General features: G+C 50.7%; 1 protein-coding gene across 1 annotated transcript in view; it reads left to right on the forward strand.

Annotated features, from left to right (window-relative positions):
• The first annotated feature begins 660 nt into the window (after window positions 1-660).
• kctd3 (potassium channel tetramerization domain containing 3) overlaps window positions 661-11,095 on the forward strand; it is an 11,226-nt gene continuing 791 nt past the window's right edge. The window contains exons 1-20 of the mRNA XM_056608000.1: window positions 661-876; window positions 1,374-1,427; window positions 1,967-2,012; window positions 2,270-2,343; window positions 2,680-2,738; window positions 3,061-3,141; window positions 3,402-3,566; window positions 4,230-4,320; window positions 4,725-4,915; window positions 5,580-5,695; window positions 5,902-5,989; window positions 7,266-7,382; window positions 7,857-7,874; window positions 8,044-8,214; window positions 8,803-8,958; window positions 9,148-9,244; window positions 9,597-9,790; window positions 10,001-10,139; window positions 10,335-10,460; window positions 11,019-11,091. Coding sequence (XP_056463975.1) covers window positions 803-876; window positions 1,374-1,427; window positions 1,967-2,012; window positions 2,270-2,343; window positions 2,680-2,738; window positions 3,061-3,141; window positions 3,402-3,566; window positions 4,230-4,320; window positions 4,725-4,915; window positions 5,580-5,695; window positions 5,902-5,989; window positions 7,266-7,382; window positions 7,857-7,874; window positions 8,044-8,214; window positions 8,803-8,958; window positions 9,148-9,244; window positions 9,597-9,790; window positions 10,001-10,139; window positions 10,335-10,460; window positions 11,019-11,091 — 2,130 coding nt within the window. The 5' untranslated portion in view covers window positions 661-802. The remainder of the gene's footprint in view (window positions 877-1,373; window positions 1,428-1,966; window positions 2,013-2,269; window positions 2,344-2,679; window positions 2,739-3,060; window positions 3,142-3,401; window positions 3,567-4,229; window positions 4,321-4,724; window positions 4,916-5,579; window positions 5,696-5,901; window positions 5,990-7,265; window positions 7,383-7,856; window positions 7,875-8,043; window positions 8,215-8,802; window positions 8,959-9,147; window positions 9,245-9,596; window positions 9,791-10,000; window positions 10,140-10,334; window positions 10,461-11,018; window positions 11,092-11,095) is intronic.

The raw sequence follows: 11,095 nt of genomic DNA on the forward strand, positions 1-11,095 counted from the left end.
AAACCACTGAGAGAGGAGTGGGCGTGGCAGGGCATACATCGAGGACCACGTACTGCGCAGCACTACGCAGGCTGGACCAAACCACCAAGACAACTGTTGGATTTCAACAATATAATTAGATGTAATTAATGTGTTATACAATATATTATTATATTTTTATATTATTATATAATATAATAAGCCGAATAATAATATTTGTATTTCTATATTTAATACAGAAAATAATAAGCGGTTAGTTAAGTGTCGGCCGCAGGAAATAAACGCAATAACGAACATAAAAAAGGTTACTGATCGAAAAGGGTATAGCGCTTTATTTTGGATGCGTAAAAACAAACGACTCGTTTGTGTGCGTGTTTTTAATCAGGATCCAGTCCGGTCGCGGTGCTTAACGGCTCTGATGCGCGGTGTCACTCCGCGTCAGACGAGGAGATGAACACACCGAGCGCACCCAGCGGGGAGGCGCACGGTGAGTGACGCGCGGCGGGGAGAGGCAGCTGTTTCGCGTTGCCCCGATAATGCGCAAGATGGGTTAAAATGCGTGTTGTGAGATAATTTATTATTCGCGTTGGATGTGCGCACCTCGATAGATGGTTGTCGGTTCAACGCCCGCCGTGCCGCAGCAGGACGCACTCAGCGGGACATCTGATGGGAATGGGGGAGAGATGTGGTGAGGCGGGGGACGTCACCGGGGTCGGGGGAGAGAGAGAGAGAGCCGCACCGTTGGGTAGTCGCATCTTTTATTACAGCGCAATACACCAATAATAACCTGAACACGGACACACAGTCCACCGGGGCGAGCGACATGGCCTCGAACGGGACCCCCTCGGCGGCGCCCGGGATGGGTGAGATCATCCAGCTGAACGTCGGCGGGACTCGGTAGGTCGGAGTGCGTGACAGCTGCTGGAACCCGCTCACCTACCCATCACTGCATGTGATGATGTATTGATGAGCATAGGCGTGTTGACTGACTGGTATGCAGGTGACATGCTCGACTTGAATAGTAAATGGACTGCATTTATATCGCGCTTTTCTAACCGGTGGCCACTCAAATCTCTTTACAATATTGCCAAACGTTCACCCATTCATGCACACATTCACACACCGACGGCGGTGTCAGCCACGAAGGGTGACAGCCAGCTGGTCAGGAGCAGTCAGGGTGAGGTGTCTTGCTCAGGGACACCTCGACACTCAGCTAGGAGGAGCCGGGGAACGAACTAGAAACCTTCCGGTTACCAGCCGTCATGGATGTGACTTATACCAGTCATGTTATGTTATTGTTCCATCCCATAATGCATTAAGGGCAGGGGGCAGCATCCTCGTTAGCAGCATGACCCATCATCACATCACTGAGGGTTGTGTCATTGTGGTTGCAGGTTCAGCACCTCGAGGCAGACGTTGATCTGGGTTCCGGACTCCTTCTTCTCCAGGTTTGTACCCTGATGTCATCGGTAGATAAACCAATAAACCCAACTTGAATGTCACCCTATCCCCCATATTGAGAGCATTAATAGCTTGATAACAACCCCTTTAACCACGGCAGTAAATGCCAGTGTTATTACCTGTTGTATGCATTGTCAATTCACTTTAAAACCAACAATAATGTCATGGTTACCATTGACAATAATAACAGCGTCTAACGTTTGTTAAACACTTGAAGCAAATGAACAAGGGTTGGAGGGTACAGCGTGGTGACAGGGCAGTAATGTCCCTATCACTACCGCGTTAAACCAATCACTGAGCCCAGTCCCCTATCTGACAGCTGCTCCGTCCAGCTGTCCTTAAGTCTTTTGTGTTTATTGACAGTATCTGCACTCATAGTATATATCCTGGAGTCACTATAGATCTAAGCATTAAATTGTTACACAAACACTACCGTACACATATTTGACATCTTCAAATGTGCTTAACATCAATTTGCTGAACACTTGGTTGAACTAACTAGTGCGTGTGCGTGTGTGCGTTTCAGTTTGCTGAGTGGCCGGATATCAACACTAAGGGATGAAACTGGAGCTGTAAGTATATCTGTCTCCCCCTGTCTGTCGGTCCATCTAACCCAGGCCTAGGCCACGTCCACAAACCAACTAAACACACATAAAGGAAAACATTGTTGTTCACTCATTAGCTATTGTCTTTATGTAGATCGACCCCAACAACCAACGTGTTACGTCTCAGCCTTTTGCAGACAGACTGTGTGACAGTATCAAGTTCCTCATGAGATGAAGTGAAAGAGGAATTGTGTGTCACCGTGTGAATGCCTCTTGTGATCCAGATCTTCATCGATCGCGACCCCACCGCTTTTGCACCCATCTTGAATTTTCTCAGAACCAAAGAGTTGGACTTGCGGTGAGAACCCTTCACTATGTCGTAGACTATTGGGTGGATGATGAGAAACAACTGAACATGTTGATAACATTGATCACTTAAATAAAGAGTTACCGAAAAAAACAAAAACATACAGGGCATTCTGATGCTAATACTTATTTTTAACTATTGGTTTCAAAGTACTGGAGTTATATATAAATACCATCCAAATGAATTACAGTCACATCTTCATGAAGGCACTATATGTGTCTCGTTCTTTCTTACGCTTAAAAAGATCAGCAGACATTTGCTGACGAAGATTGATACTGGTTTTATGTTTCCTGAACTCCCATGATGCATCGTGTTGTCTGTTGGCAGAGGGATGACCATCAGCGTTCTGCGTCATGAAGCAGAGTTCTACGGGATAACTCCTCTAGGTAAGAGAGCCGCGGACGTCCACATCGGGAGAGTCTCGTGTTTCTATAAATAGGCCTTGTCCTTTTCCACCACAGAAAATATACCAAACTATGACATGGTTACATAAGACGCGTGTTGTTGTAATCCGTACTATTGTAATGTAACAAATGTGAATGTGTAATATTTAACAGTACATGCATGACCAGGGGTGTGTGTTGTATTTTGTGTGTTCCTGTACATGTATGACCAGGTTGTGCGTTGTGTTTTGTGCGTTTCTGTGTACTTGTACATGTATGACGTTGTTGTGCGTTTTATTGTGTGCGTTTCTGTGTCCTCTCACAGTGCGTCGCCTGCTGCTGTGTGAGGAGCTCGACCGCTCGTCTTGTGGCAGCGTCCTCTTCCACGGCTACCTCCCGCCTCCAGGTACTGGACCAATCACATCGGCCAAACGAGAGAACGGACCAATCAGAGTCCTGGGCCGACACCTGTTTCAATAACGTGCATGAATAAATGATAAACAACATGAATGATTGATCAACGGAACACTTCCTCAGTGTTTCCAGGCAACAAGCCTAGCACCAGGAAGAAGAAGAATATGGAAAAGTAGATTGTGATCAATATTCATCCGGTTTTAATTGGCAAGCTATTAAAAACAGCCAAGTCACATGTTCCTTCCTTCCCAGTCGTCCCGGCCCGTAAGTGGAGCTCCGCCTCCCCAGCGCCCGGCCCCAGTCCCGAAGACCGACCCGCCCCCACCGGGGCGGAGGGGGGCTTCAACCGCACCGGCCCCTCCACGCACCCCTCACTCCCCGGCCCCCCGCATCCCGAAGACGACAGCCAGCGCCTGGGTCAGTGCACGGGGCGCCTGGGTGTCTGGAGGCCGCAGGGCGGGAGGGGAGGGAGGGGCGGGACCGCAGGGTATCACGGGGCTCTGGTTCTGGTTCTCCAGGGTGGGACCTGGAGTGGTGTGGTTCTCCAGGGTGGGACCTGGGGTCGTGTGGTTCTCCAGGGTGGGACATGGAGTCCTGTGGTTCTCCAGGGTGGGACCTGGAGTCCTGTGGTTCTCCAGGGTGGGACCTGGAGTCGACGAGTGTGCCTCTGACTTACAGAGATCACGTAACAACATCTGGGTGTTCAGCCATGTTCCGCCAGCAGCACGAATGAGGTCATTGAAGGCGAGGAGCGGAGGGTGTTGTGACAGGCGGGCCAGTCAGGCGGGAGCACGGGGTCCTTTCTGCCTGTGCTCTGTGTTGCGCGCTCACGCGGGTTTGCGGTGCTGTAAGACTGAGGCTAACGCGCTCCGACAGAGTTTGGAGCCCTTTGAGTTTAACGTGCGCCGTGAGACTATTGACGGTGACACATGAGCTCTTAGAGAGCGCTTTCATCTGCCTGATAGGAAGATGGTTTAGGAATCCATGACATGTGAGTTTTTAGTTTACTTTACATCCTTTTCTTTGCATAATAACTGTATTGTAAGCTGACTGTCTCTCTGTGTGTCTGCCCATGCTCAGGGCCTGTGATCGACCCCAGGAAGGTGCTGATCATAACCGGACACCACAACTGGATCGTTGCCGCATACGCTCACTACGTCATCTGCTACAGGTCCTCAGCCTCTGATTGGCTGTTGAACAGCTTTGACTCACACTTAGTAATAAAGTGCTCGTTAGTGAACTAGTTATATTTCTAGCATGGCCATTGTCTTAGCTTCTTAGTGTAATGTTTTGTGCTTTCTGGGGGCCTGTGGGGGCATTGTGTGGGTTAACGGTGTAGTGGTGTCTCTAACTGTGTGTGTGTCTCTAACCGTGTGTGTGTGTCTCTAACCGTGTGTGTGTCTCTAACCGTGTGTGTGTGTCTCTAACCGTGTGTGTGTGTCTCTAACCGTGTGTGTGTGTCTCTAACCGTGTGTGTGTGTCTCTAACCGTGTGTGTGTGTCTCTAACCGTGTGTGTGTGTCTCTCACCGTGTGTGTGTGTCTCTAACCCTGTGTGTGCGTCTCACCTCCACCAGGATCAAGGAGTCCTCCGGCTGGCAGCAGGTCTTTTCCTCTCCCTACCTCGACTCCACCATCGAACGCATCGCGCTCAACGCCAAGGTGGTGGGTGGTCCCCATGGCGACAAGGACAAGATGGTGGCAGCCGCCTCGGAGAGCAGCATCATCCTCTGGAGCATCCAAGATGGAGGCAGCGGCAATGAGATCGGTATGGGCTTAAATAACGGCTTAATTGGTTAATTGGATCCTTCTCAAGACTGATTGGATGTAGCTGTTATTGTATCATATAGTAAGCTTGGTCTGAAGTGAGGGTTCAATTCACTTCCATATTCTGGGAAGGTAGCAATGCTGGCACATTATTTTAAATATTGATTGCAAAGTGAATATTTGATGGTACTTTGAGAACGCATAGGATGTGCGACTCAAACGACCTGACAACAGAATTGAAGTGTGTCTCACTGTGGCCAGCCTGTCTGGTTGGAAAACTCGTGGTATCACTATTAACCGTCGTGAACTGAACCTTGGGGCAGACGAAGGAGATATTTCTGAGGGATGTAGTTATAGCCACAGATTTTTACACAATGTGTCAATAATACATCTTCTTCTAGAGTGCATGAGAACAGAGTAGAGGGGGGACAAGAGCTCACGTAAACGACGATTGTATTGAATGACAAATTCTTAAAACAATCATTGAAAAGTGTTGTCAGTCCGCGTTTACTGCTACGGCAAAGTTTACACAGAGTGTCGAACTAAGTTAAGCTTAGAGATAAGTTCTACACCACGTGTAGAAGGTACAAATGCCTAGATTGAGAATGGAGAATTGCTTACGAATCTTGTTTTTGTCCTTTCTGTCCCCACTTGTCCCTGTGCAGGGGTCTTCAGTCTGGGTGTCCCAGTAGACAGTCTGTTCTTTATTGGGAACCAGTTGGTGGCTACCAGCCATACTGGGAAGGTGGGCGTCTGGAACGCAGTGACGCAACACTGGCAGGTAAAAAACATGATACTGCTATTATTGTTTTCCTTATAAACGCTATAAAGTCTTTTTATAAACGCCTGTGTGTGTGTGTGTGTGTGTGTGTGTGTGTGTGTGTGTGTGTGTGTGTGTGTGTGTGTGTGTGTGTGTGTGTGTGTGTGTGTGTGTGTGTGTGTGTGTGTGTGTGTGTGTGTCTCTCTCCCTGTCTCTCATTGGTGCAGGTTCAGGATGTGGTTCCTATCACCAGTTGTGATACTGCAGGTTCCTTCCTACTTTTGGGCTGCAACAATGGATCCATCTACTACATAGGTACGTACACACTCACCAATCCCACTCACACAACTCCAGATGGCAGTGGTGACTGCTGGTGTGTCCAGTGTTCTGTCAATGGTTGTGTTCCTCAGACGTGCTCTTGTATTCAGTGTTGTCACTGGTTGTGTTCCTCAGACATGCTGGTGTATTCAGTGTTGTCACTGGTTGTGTTCCTCAGACATGCTGGTGTATTCAGTGTTGTCACTGGTTGTGTTCCTCAGACATGCTGGTGTGTTCAGTGTTGTGTCACTGGTTGTGTTCCTCAGACATGCTGGTGTACTCAGTGTTCTGTCACTGGTTGTGTTCCTCAGACATGCTGGTGTACTCAGTCTTCTGTCACTGGTTGTGTTCCTCAGACATGCTGGTGTACTCAGTCTTCTGTCACTGGTTGTGTTCCTCAGACATGCTGGTGTACTCAGTGTTCTGTCACTGGTTGTGTTCCTCAGACATGCTGGTGTATTCAGTGTTGTCACTGGTTGTGTTCCTCAGACATGCTGGTGTGTTCAGTGTTGTCACTGGTTGTGTTCCTCAGACATGCGGGTGTGTTCAGTGTTCTGTCACTGGTTGTGTTCCTCAGACATGCGGGTGTGTTCAGTGTTGTCACTGGTTGTGTTCCTCAGACATGCTGGTATATTCAGTGTGGTCACTGGTTGTGTTCCTCAGACATGCGGGTGTGTTCAGTGTTGTCACTGGTTGTGTTCCTCAGACATGCGGTTGTGTTCAGTGTTGTCACTGGTTGTGTTCCTCAGACATGCGGGTGTGTTCAGTGTTGTCACTGGTTGTGTTCCTCAGACATGCTGGTGTACTCAGTGTTGTCACTGGTTGTGTTCCTCAGACATGCTGGTGTACTCAGTCTTCTGTCACTGGTTGTGTTCCTCAGACATGCGGGTGTGTTCAGTGTTGTCACTGGTTGTGTTCCTCAGACATGCGGGTGTGTTCAGTGTTGTGTCACTGGTTGTGTTCCTCAGACATGCGGGTGTACTCAGTGTTGTCACTGGTTGTGTTCCTCAGACATGCTGGTGTACTCAGTGTTGTCACTGGTTGTGTTCCTCAGACATGCTGGTGTATTCAGTGTTGTCACTGGTTGTGTTCCTCAGACATGCGGGTGTGTTCAGTGTTGTGTCACTGGTTGTGTTCCTCAGACATGCGGGTGTATTCAGTGTTGTCACTGGTTGTGTTCCTCAGACATGCGGGTGTGTTCAGTCTTCTGTCACTGGTTGTGTTCCTCAGACATGCTGGTGTACTCAGTGTTGTCACTGGTTGTGTTCCTCAGACATGCAGAAGTTCCCCCTGAGGATGAAGGACAACGACCTGCTGGTGACGGAGCTCTATCACGACCCGTCTAACGACGCCATCACCGCGCTGTCCGTGTACCTCACGCCCAAAACCAGTCAGTACACGCAGGCGACCGCCACTAGGAGTCACACTGTAGTACCCATCTTAATGTGCATGCCTGCAGATCACTATCAGATATTAGACTTGAGACTCACAGCCGCTGTCGGGTTACAGCGATATACACTCACCTGTAAGAACACATTTTAACAAGAGAAACATACCAGTGTCATCTGGACTTGTGGTGTCAACAGTCTATGGATTAGTAGTTTTCATCTCGATTCATTCAGCACTGTTCAAAATATATGATAATTCAGTATAATACAATATAATACTTTGATATGATTCAGATATGCTATTGTTCTTTGTTTCTTTAGATCACTGCGCACATCTGATTGTCTTGTGAACTTGTACAGTAATAGTTTTAGCTTTTTAGTCGTTTTAGCGAATGTCATAGCCGGCCTCGCTGGGATGTAATAATCATTTGCCATCCGTGATTGTTTTTCCATACACTTTCAACTTGGGATGGCAGTGACCAGAATTCAATATGGTAAGATGAAGACGACTACTAAACCATACACTGTTTCAGCTGCTCAAACACTTCAGGACAGGGACAATCATTGATGCCGCCATTTGAATATCAGTTCATTCATTCATTTCTCCGCCCATTCATTCACTCACTCACTCATCCAAACGCTCCTCTCCGAACCCCCGGCCAGGTGTGAGCGGGAACTGGATCGAGATCTCCTACGGCACCAGCAGCGGGGCGGTGCGCGTCATCGTGCAGCACCCCGAGACGGTGGGCTCCGGCCCCCAGCTCTTCCAGACCTTCACCGTCCACCGCAGCCCCGTCACCAAGATCATGCTGTCGGAGAAGCACCTGGTGTCAGGTGGGTCCCTGGGGGGGGGGGGGGGGGGAGGGGGGAGGTGACCCTACCTGGTGTCAGGTAGGACCCTGGGGGGGGGGGGGGGAGGGGACCCTACCTGGTGTCAGGTAGGACCCTGGGGGGAGGGGGATGGCTCAAAACGTGGGGTACGTGGTTGGAGGCTGAGGTGAGGCGCTACATCGTATGTTGCTATAGACACAACGCTTGGTGGTCAATAATTCTTCACGGCATCACGTGACCCGAGACAGAGAGAGTTAGAGAGAGTTAGAGAGAGTTAGAGAGAGAGAGAGAGAGAGAGAGAGGAGAGAGGAGAGAGGAGAGAGAGAGAGAGAGAGAGTTAGAGAGAGTTAGAGAGAGAGAGAGAGAGAGCGAGAGAGAGAGAGAGAGAGAGAGGGAGCGAGAGAGAGAGAGAGAGAGAGGGAGCGAGAGAGAGAGAGAGAGAGATATAGACACACAGACACACAAACAAAGAGACAGTGAGAGAGAGACAGAGAGACGGGAATAATAAAGAAAGGAGCGAGAGAGACAAAGACAGACCTACAGACGTCAGGTCTCCCTCTAACCTGATTAACGTCCTCCCTGTCCCCTCAGTGTGCGCGGACAACAACCACGTGCGGACGTGGTCGGTGACGCGGTTCCGAGGGATGATCTCCACCCAGCCGGGCTCCACCCCGCTGGCCTCCTTCAAGATCCTCTCCCTGGAGGAGACGGAGAGCCACAGCAGCTACTGCTCTGGGAACCACATCGGTAGGGGGGCGTGTGTGTGTGTGTGTGTGTGTGTGTGTGTGTGTGTGTGTGTGTGTGTGGTGCTCTGGATGAGTAAAGCCCCCTATAGGGCTACAGGCCCCTATGGAGGAGGAAGGGAGTCCAGGGGAAGAGTGAGTGGATGGATGGGCAGGACCTCCTAGTGACCGTGTTGTGTTGTTCTGCTCCCAGGTCCTTTTGGAGAGCGAGACGACCAGCAGGTGTTCATCCAGAAGGTGATCCCCATCACCAACAAGCTCTTCGTCAGACTGTCCTCCACTGGGAAGAGGTACGCTCTCTCTCTCTCTCTCTCTCTCTCTCTTCAGCCTGTATGTGGTCTCTCCACCATTTTAAATGGATTTTGGATCGGCTATCCTCATACACCTTTCACACCTGTGTGTGTGTCTCGGTGTCTGTGTGGGTGTGCGTGGGTGTGCGTGCGTGCGTGCCCATGTGTGTGTACGCGTATGTGTGTGTGTTCGTGTACATGCGTGCGTGTATGTGCGTACCTGTGTCTGTGTGCCTGCGTGTGCATATGTGTGTGTGTGTGTGTGTGTGTGTGTGTGTGTGTGTGTGTGTGTGTGTGTGTGTGTGTGTGTGTGTGTGTGTGTGTGTGTGTGTGTGTGTGCGTGTGTGTGTAGGATCTGCGAGGTGCAGTCGGTGGACGGGTCCACCATCTCCTCCTTCATGGTGCGGGAGTGCGAGGGCTCCAGCAGGATGGGGTCGCGACCCCGCCGGTACCTGTTCACCGGCCACGGCAACGGCAGCATCCAGATGTGGGACCTGACGACCGCCATGGACACGGCCAACAGGGGGGAGGAGAAGAAGCAGGACGGTCAGTGAGAGCGATGGGGAGCGCTGGAACCGGCATGCGAAGGAATTACAATCTTTTGCCGCCGAGCACTTTTTACTATGCGTGTGATTTTCCTAACGAGTGATTTTTCTTAACGAGTGATTTTCTTGACGAGTGATTTTCCTCACGAGTGATTTTCCTAACGAGTGATTTTCCTGACGAGTGACTTTCTAGTGATCTGTGTTTTCAAAGAGGTGGGCGGGCCTTCGGAGGAAGAGCTGCTGCAGCTATTGGACCAGTGCGACCTGAGCTCCTCCCGCTGTGCCACGCCCAGCATTAGCCCCGCCCCCTCGGTGCTGCATCACACACGCCTTCGGGACTCCTGCTCGAGGTGAAACGTCTGATGTTAAAGCGCTTATAGACACGGAAAGTCACTCACTACACTAATCATCACCGGGTTATAACCCAGATACTGATGTTGGTTGCAGTGACACTTCACTTAATAAATCCATACAGTGTCTTGGGATCATATTCTGCCTGGCTGACTGTTCCAACCTCCCCCCCTCCCTGTCCTCCCCCCCTCCAGCCTCCAGCTGCAGCCCCAGCCGCCCCCCCCCTCAGAGCCCACGGTCAGCTACGGCGCCGTGCGGCCTTACAGAGAGAGCCCCCTGCTGGCCAGAGCCCGCCGCACAGAGTCCTTCAACAGCTACCGGTAAAGACACCCATCACCGCGTCCGTCTGAGTCTTAACTCTGTTGTGTACGGGGAACGGGTTAACCCAGTGACTGTTAAGGGCGGACTATCGTTCCACGTTCACGCAACGCGACGGCCACGCAGACGCTTCGACGCAGTCGTGAACCTTAATGGTTCTGCGTCGGGTTTTAGTGAGCGGACCAATCACAGCCCTTGCTGCCGCGTCGCCTCGACGGAAGGTTACATTTTTTGGGAGGCGCACGTCCGGCCCTTGTGGTGGACGCAAGGAGGGTCCGCAAGGACGCAAGGGGTCCGCAAGGACGAAAGGGGTCCGTAACCCCCCTTGCGTTGCGTGAACGTGGGACCATAATCAGCCCTTCAGTGCCTGCCACTTGGTTCTATGAACGTCCTTACTGTACCGACAGATATATCGTTGTTTTCTCTTTCTTCTGACTGATGTACTTATTGTGAGTGGCTTTGGGTAAAAGCGTCTGCTGATGTCCTAAAGGTCAAAGGTCAGTGGTGCGGCTCGGCCTCTCACGCTCCCCCCTGGGGTCCACCTCTCCCTCTCTCCGCAGAGACTTCCAGAACTTCTCCCTGAGCAGAGGGCTCCTGGAGGGCCCAGCGGGGGCGGGGCCCGCGGCGGAGGCGGCCC

This window comes from Gadus chalcogrammus, chromosome 14, assembly GCF_026213295.1.
Source record: "Gadus chalcogrammus isolate NIFS_2021 chromosome 14, NIFS_Gcha_1.0, whole genome shotgun sequence".
NCBI lineage: Eukaryota > Metazoa > Chordata > Actinopteri > Gadiformes > Gadidae > Gadus > Gadus chalcogrammus.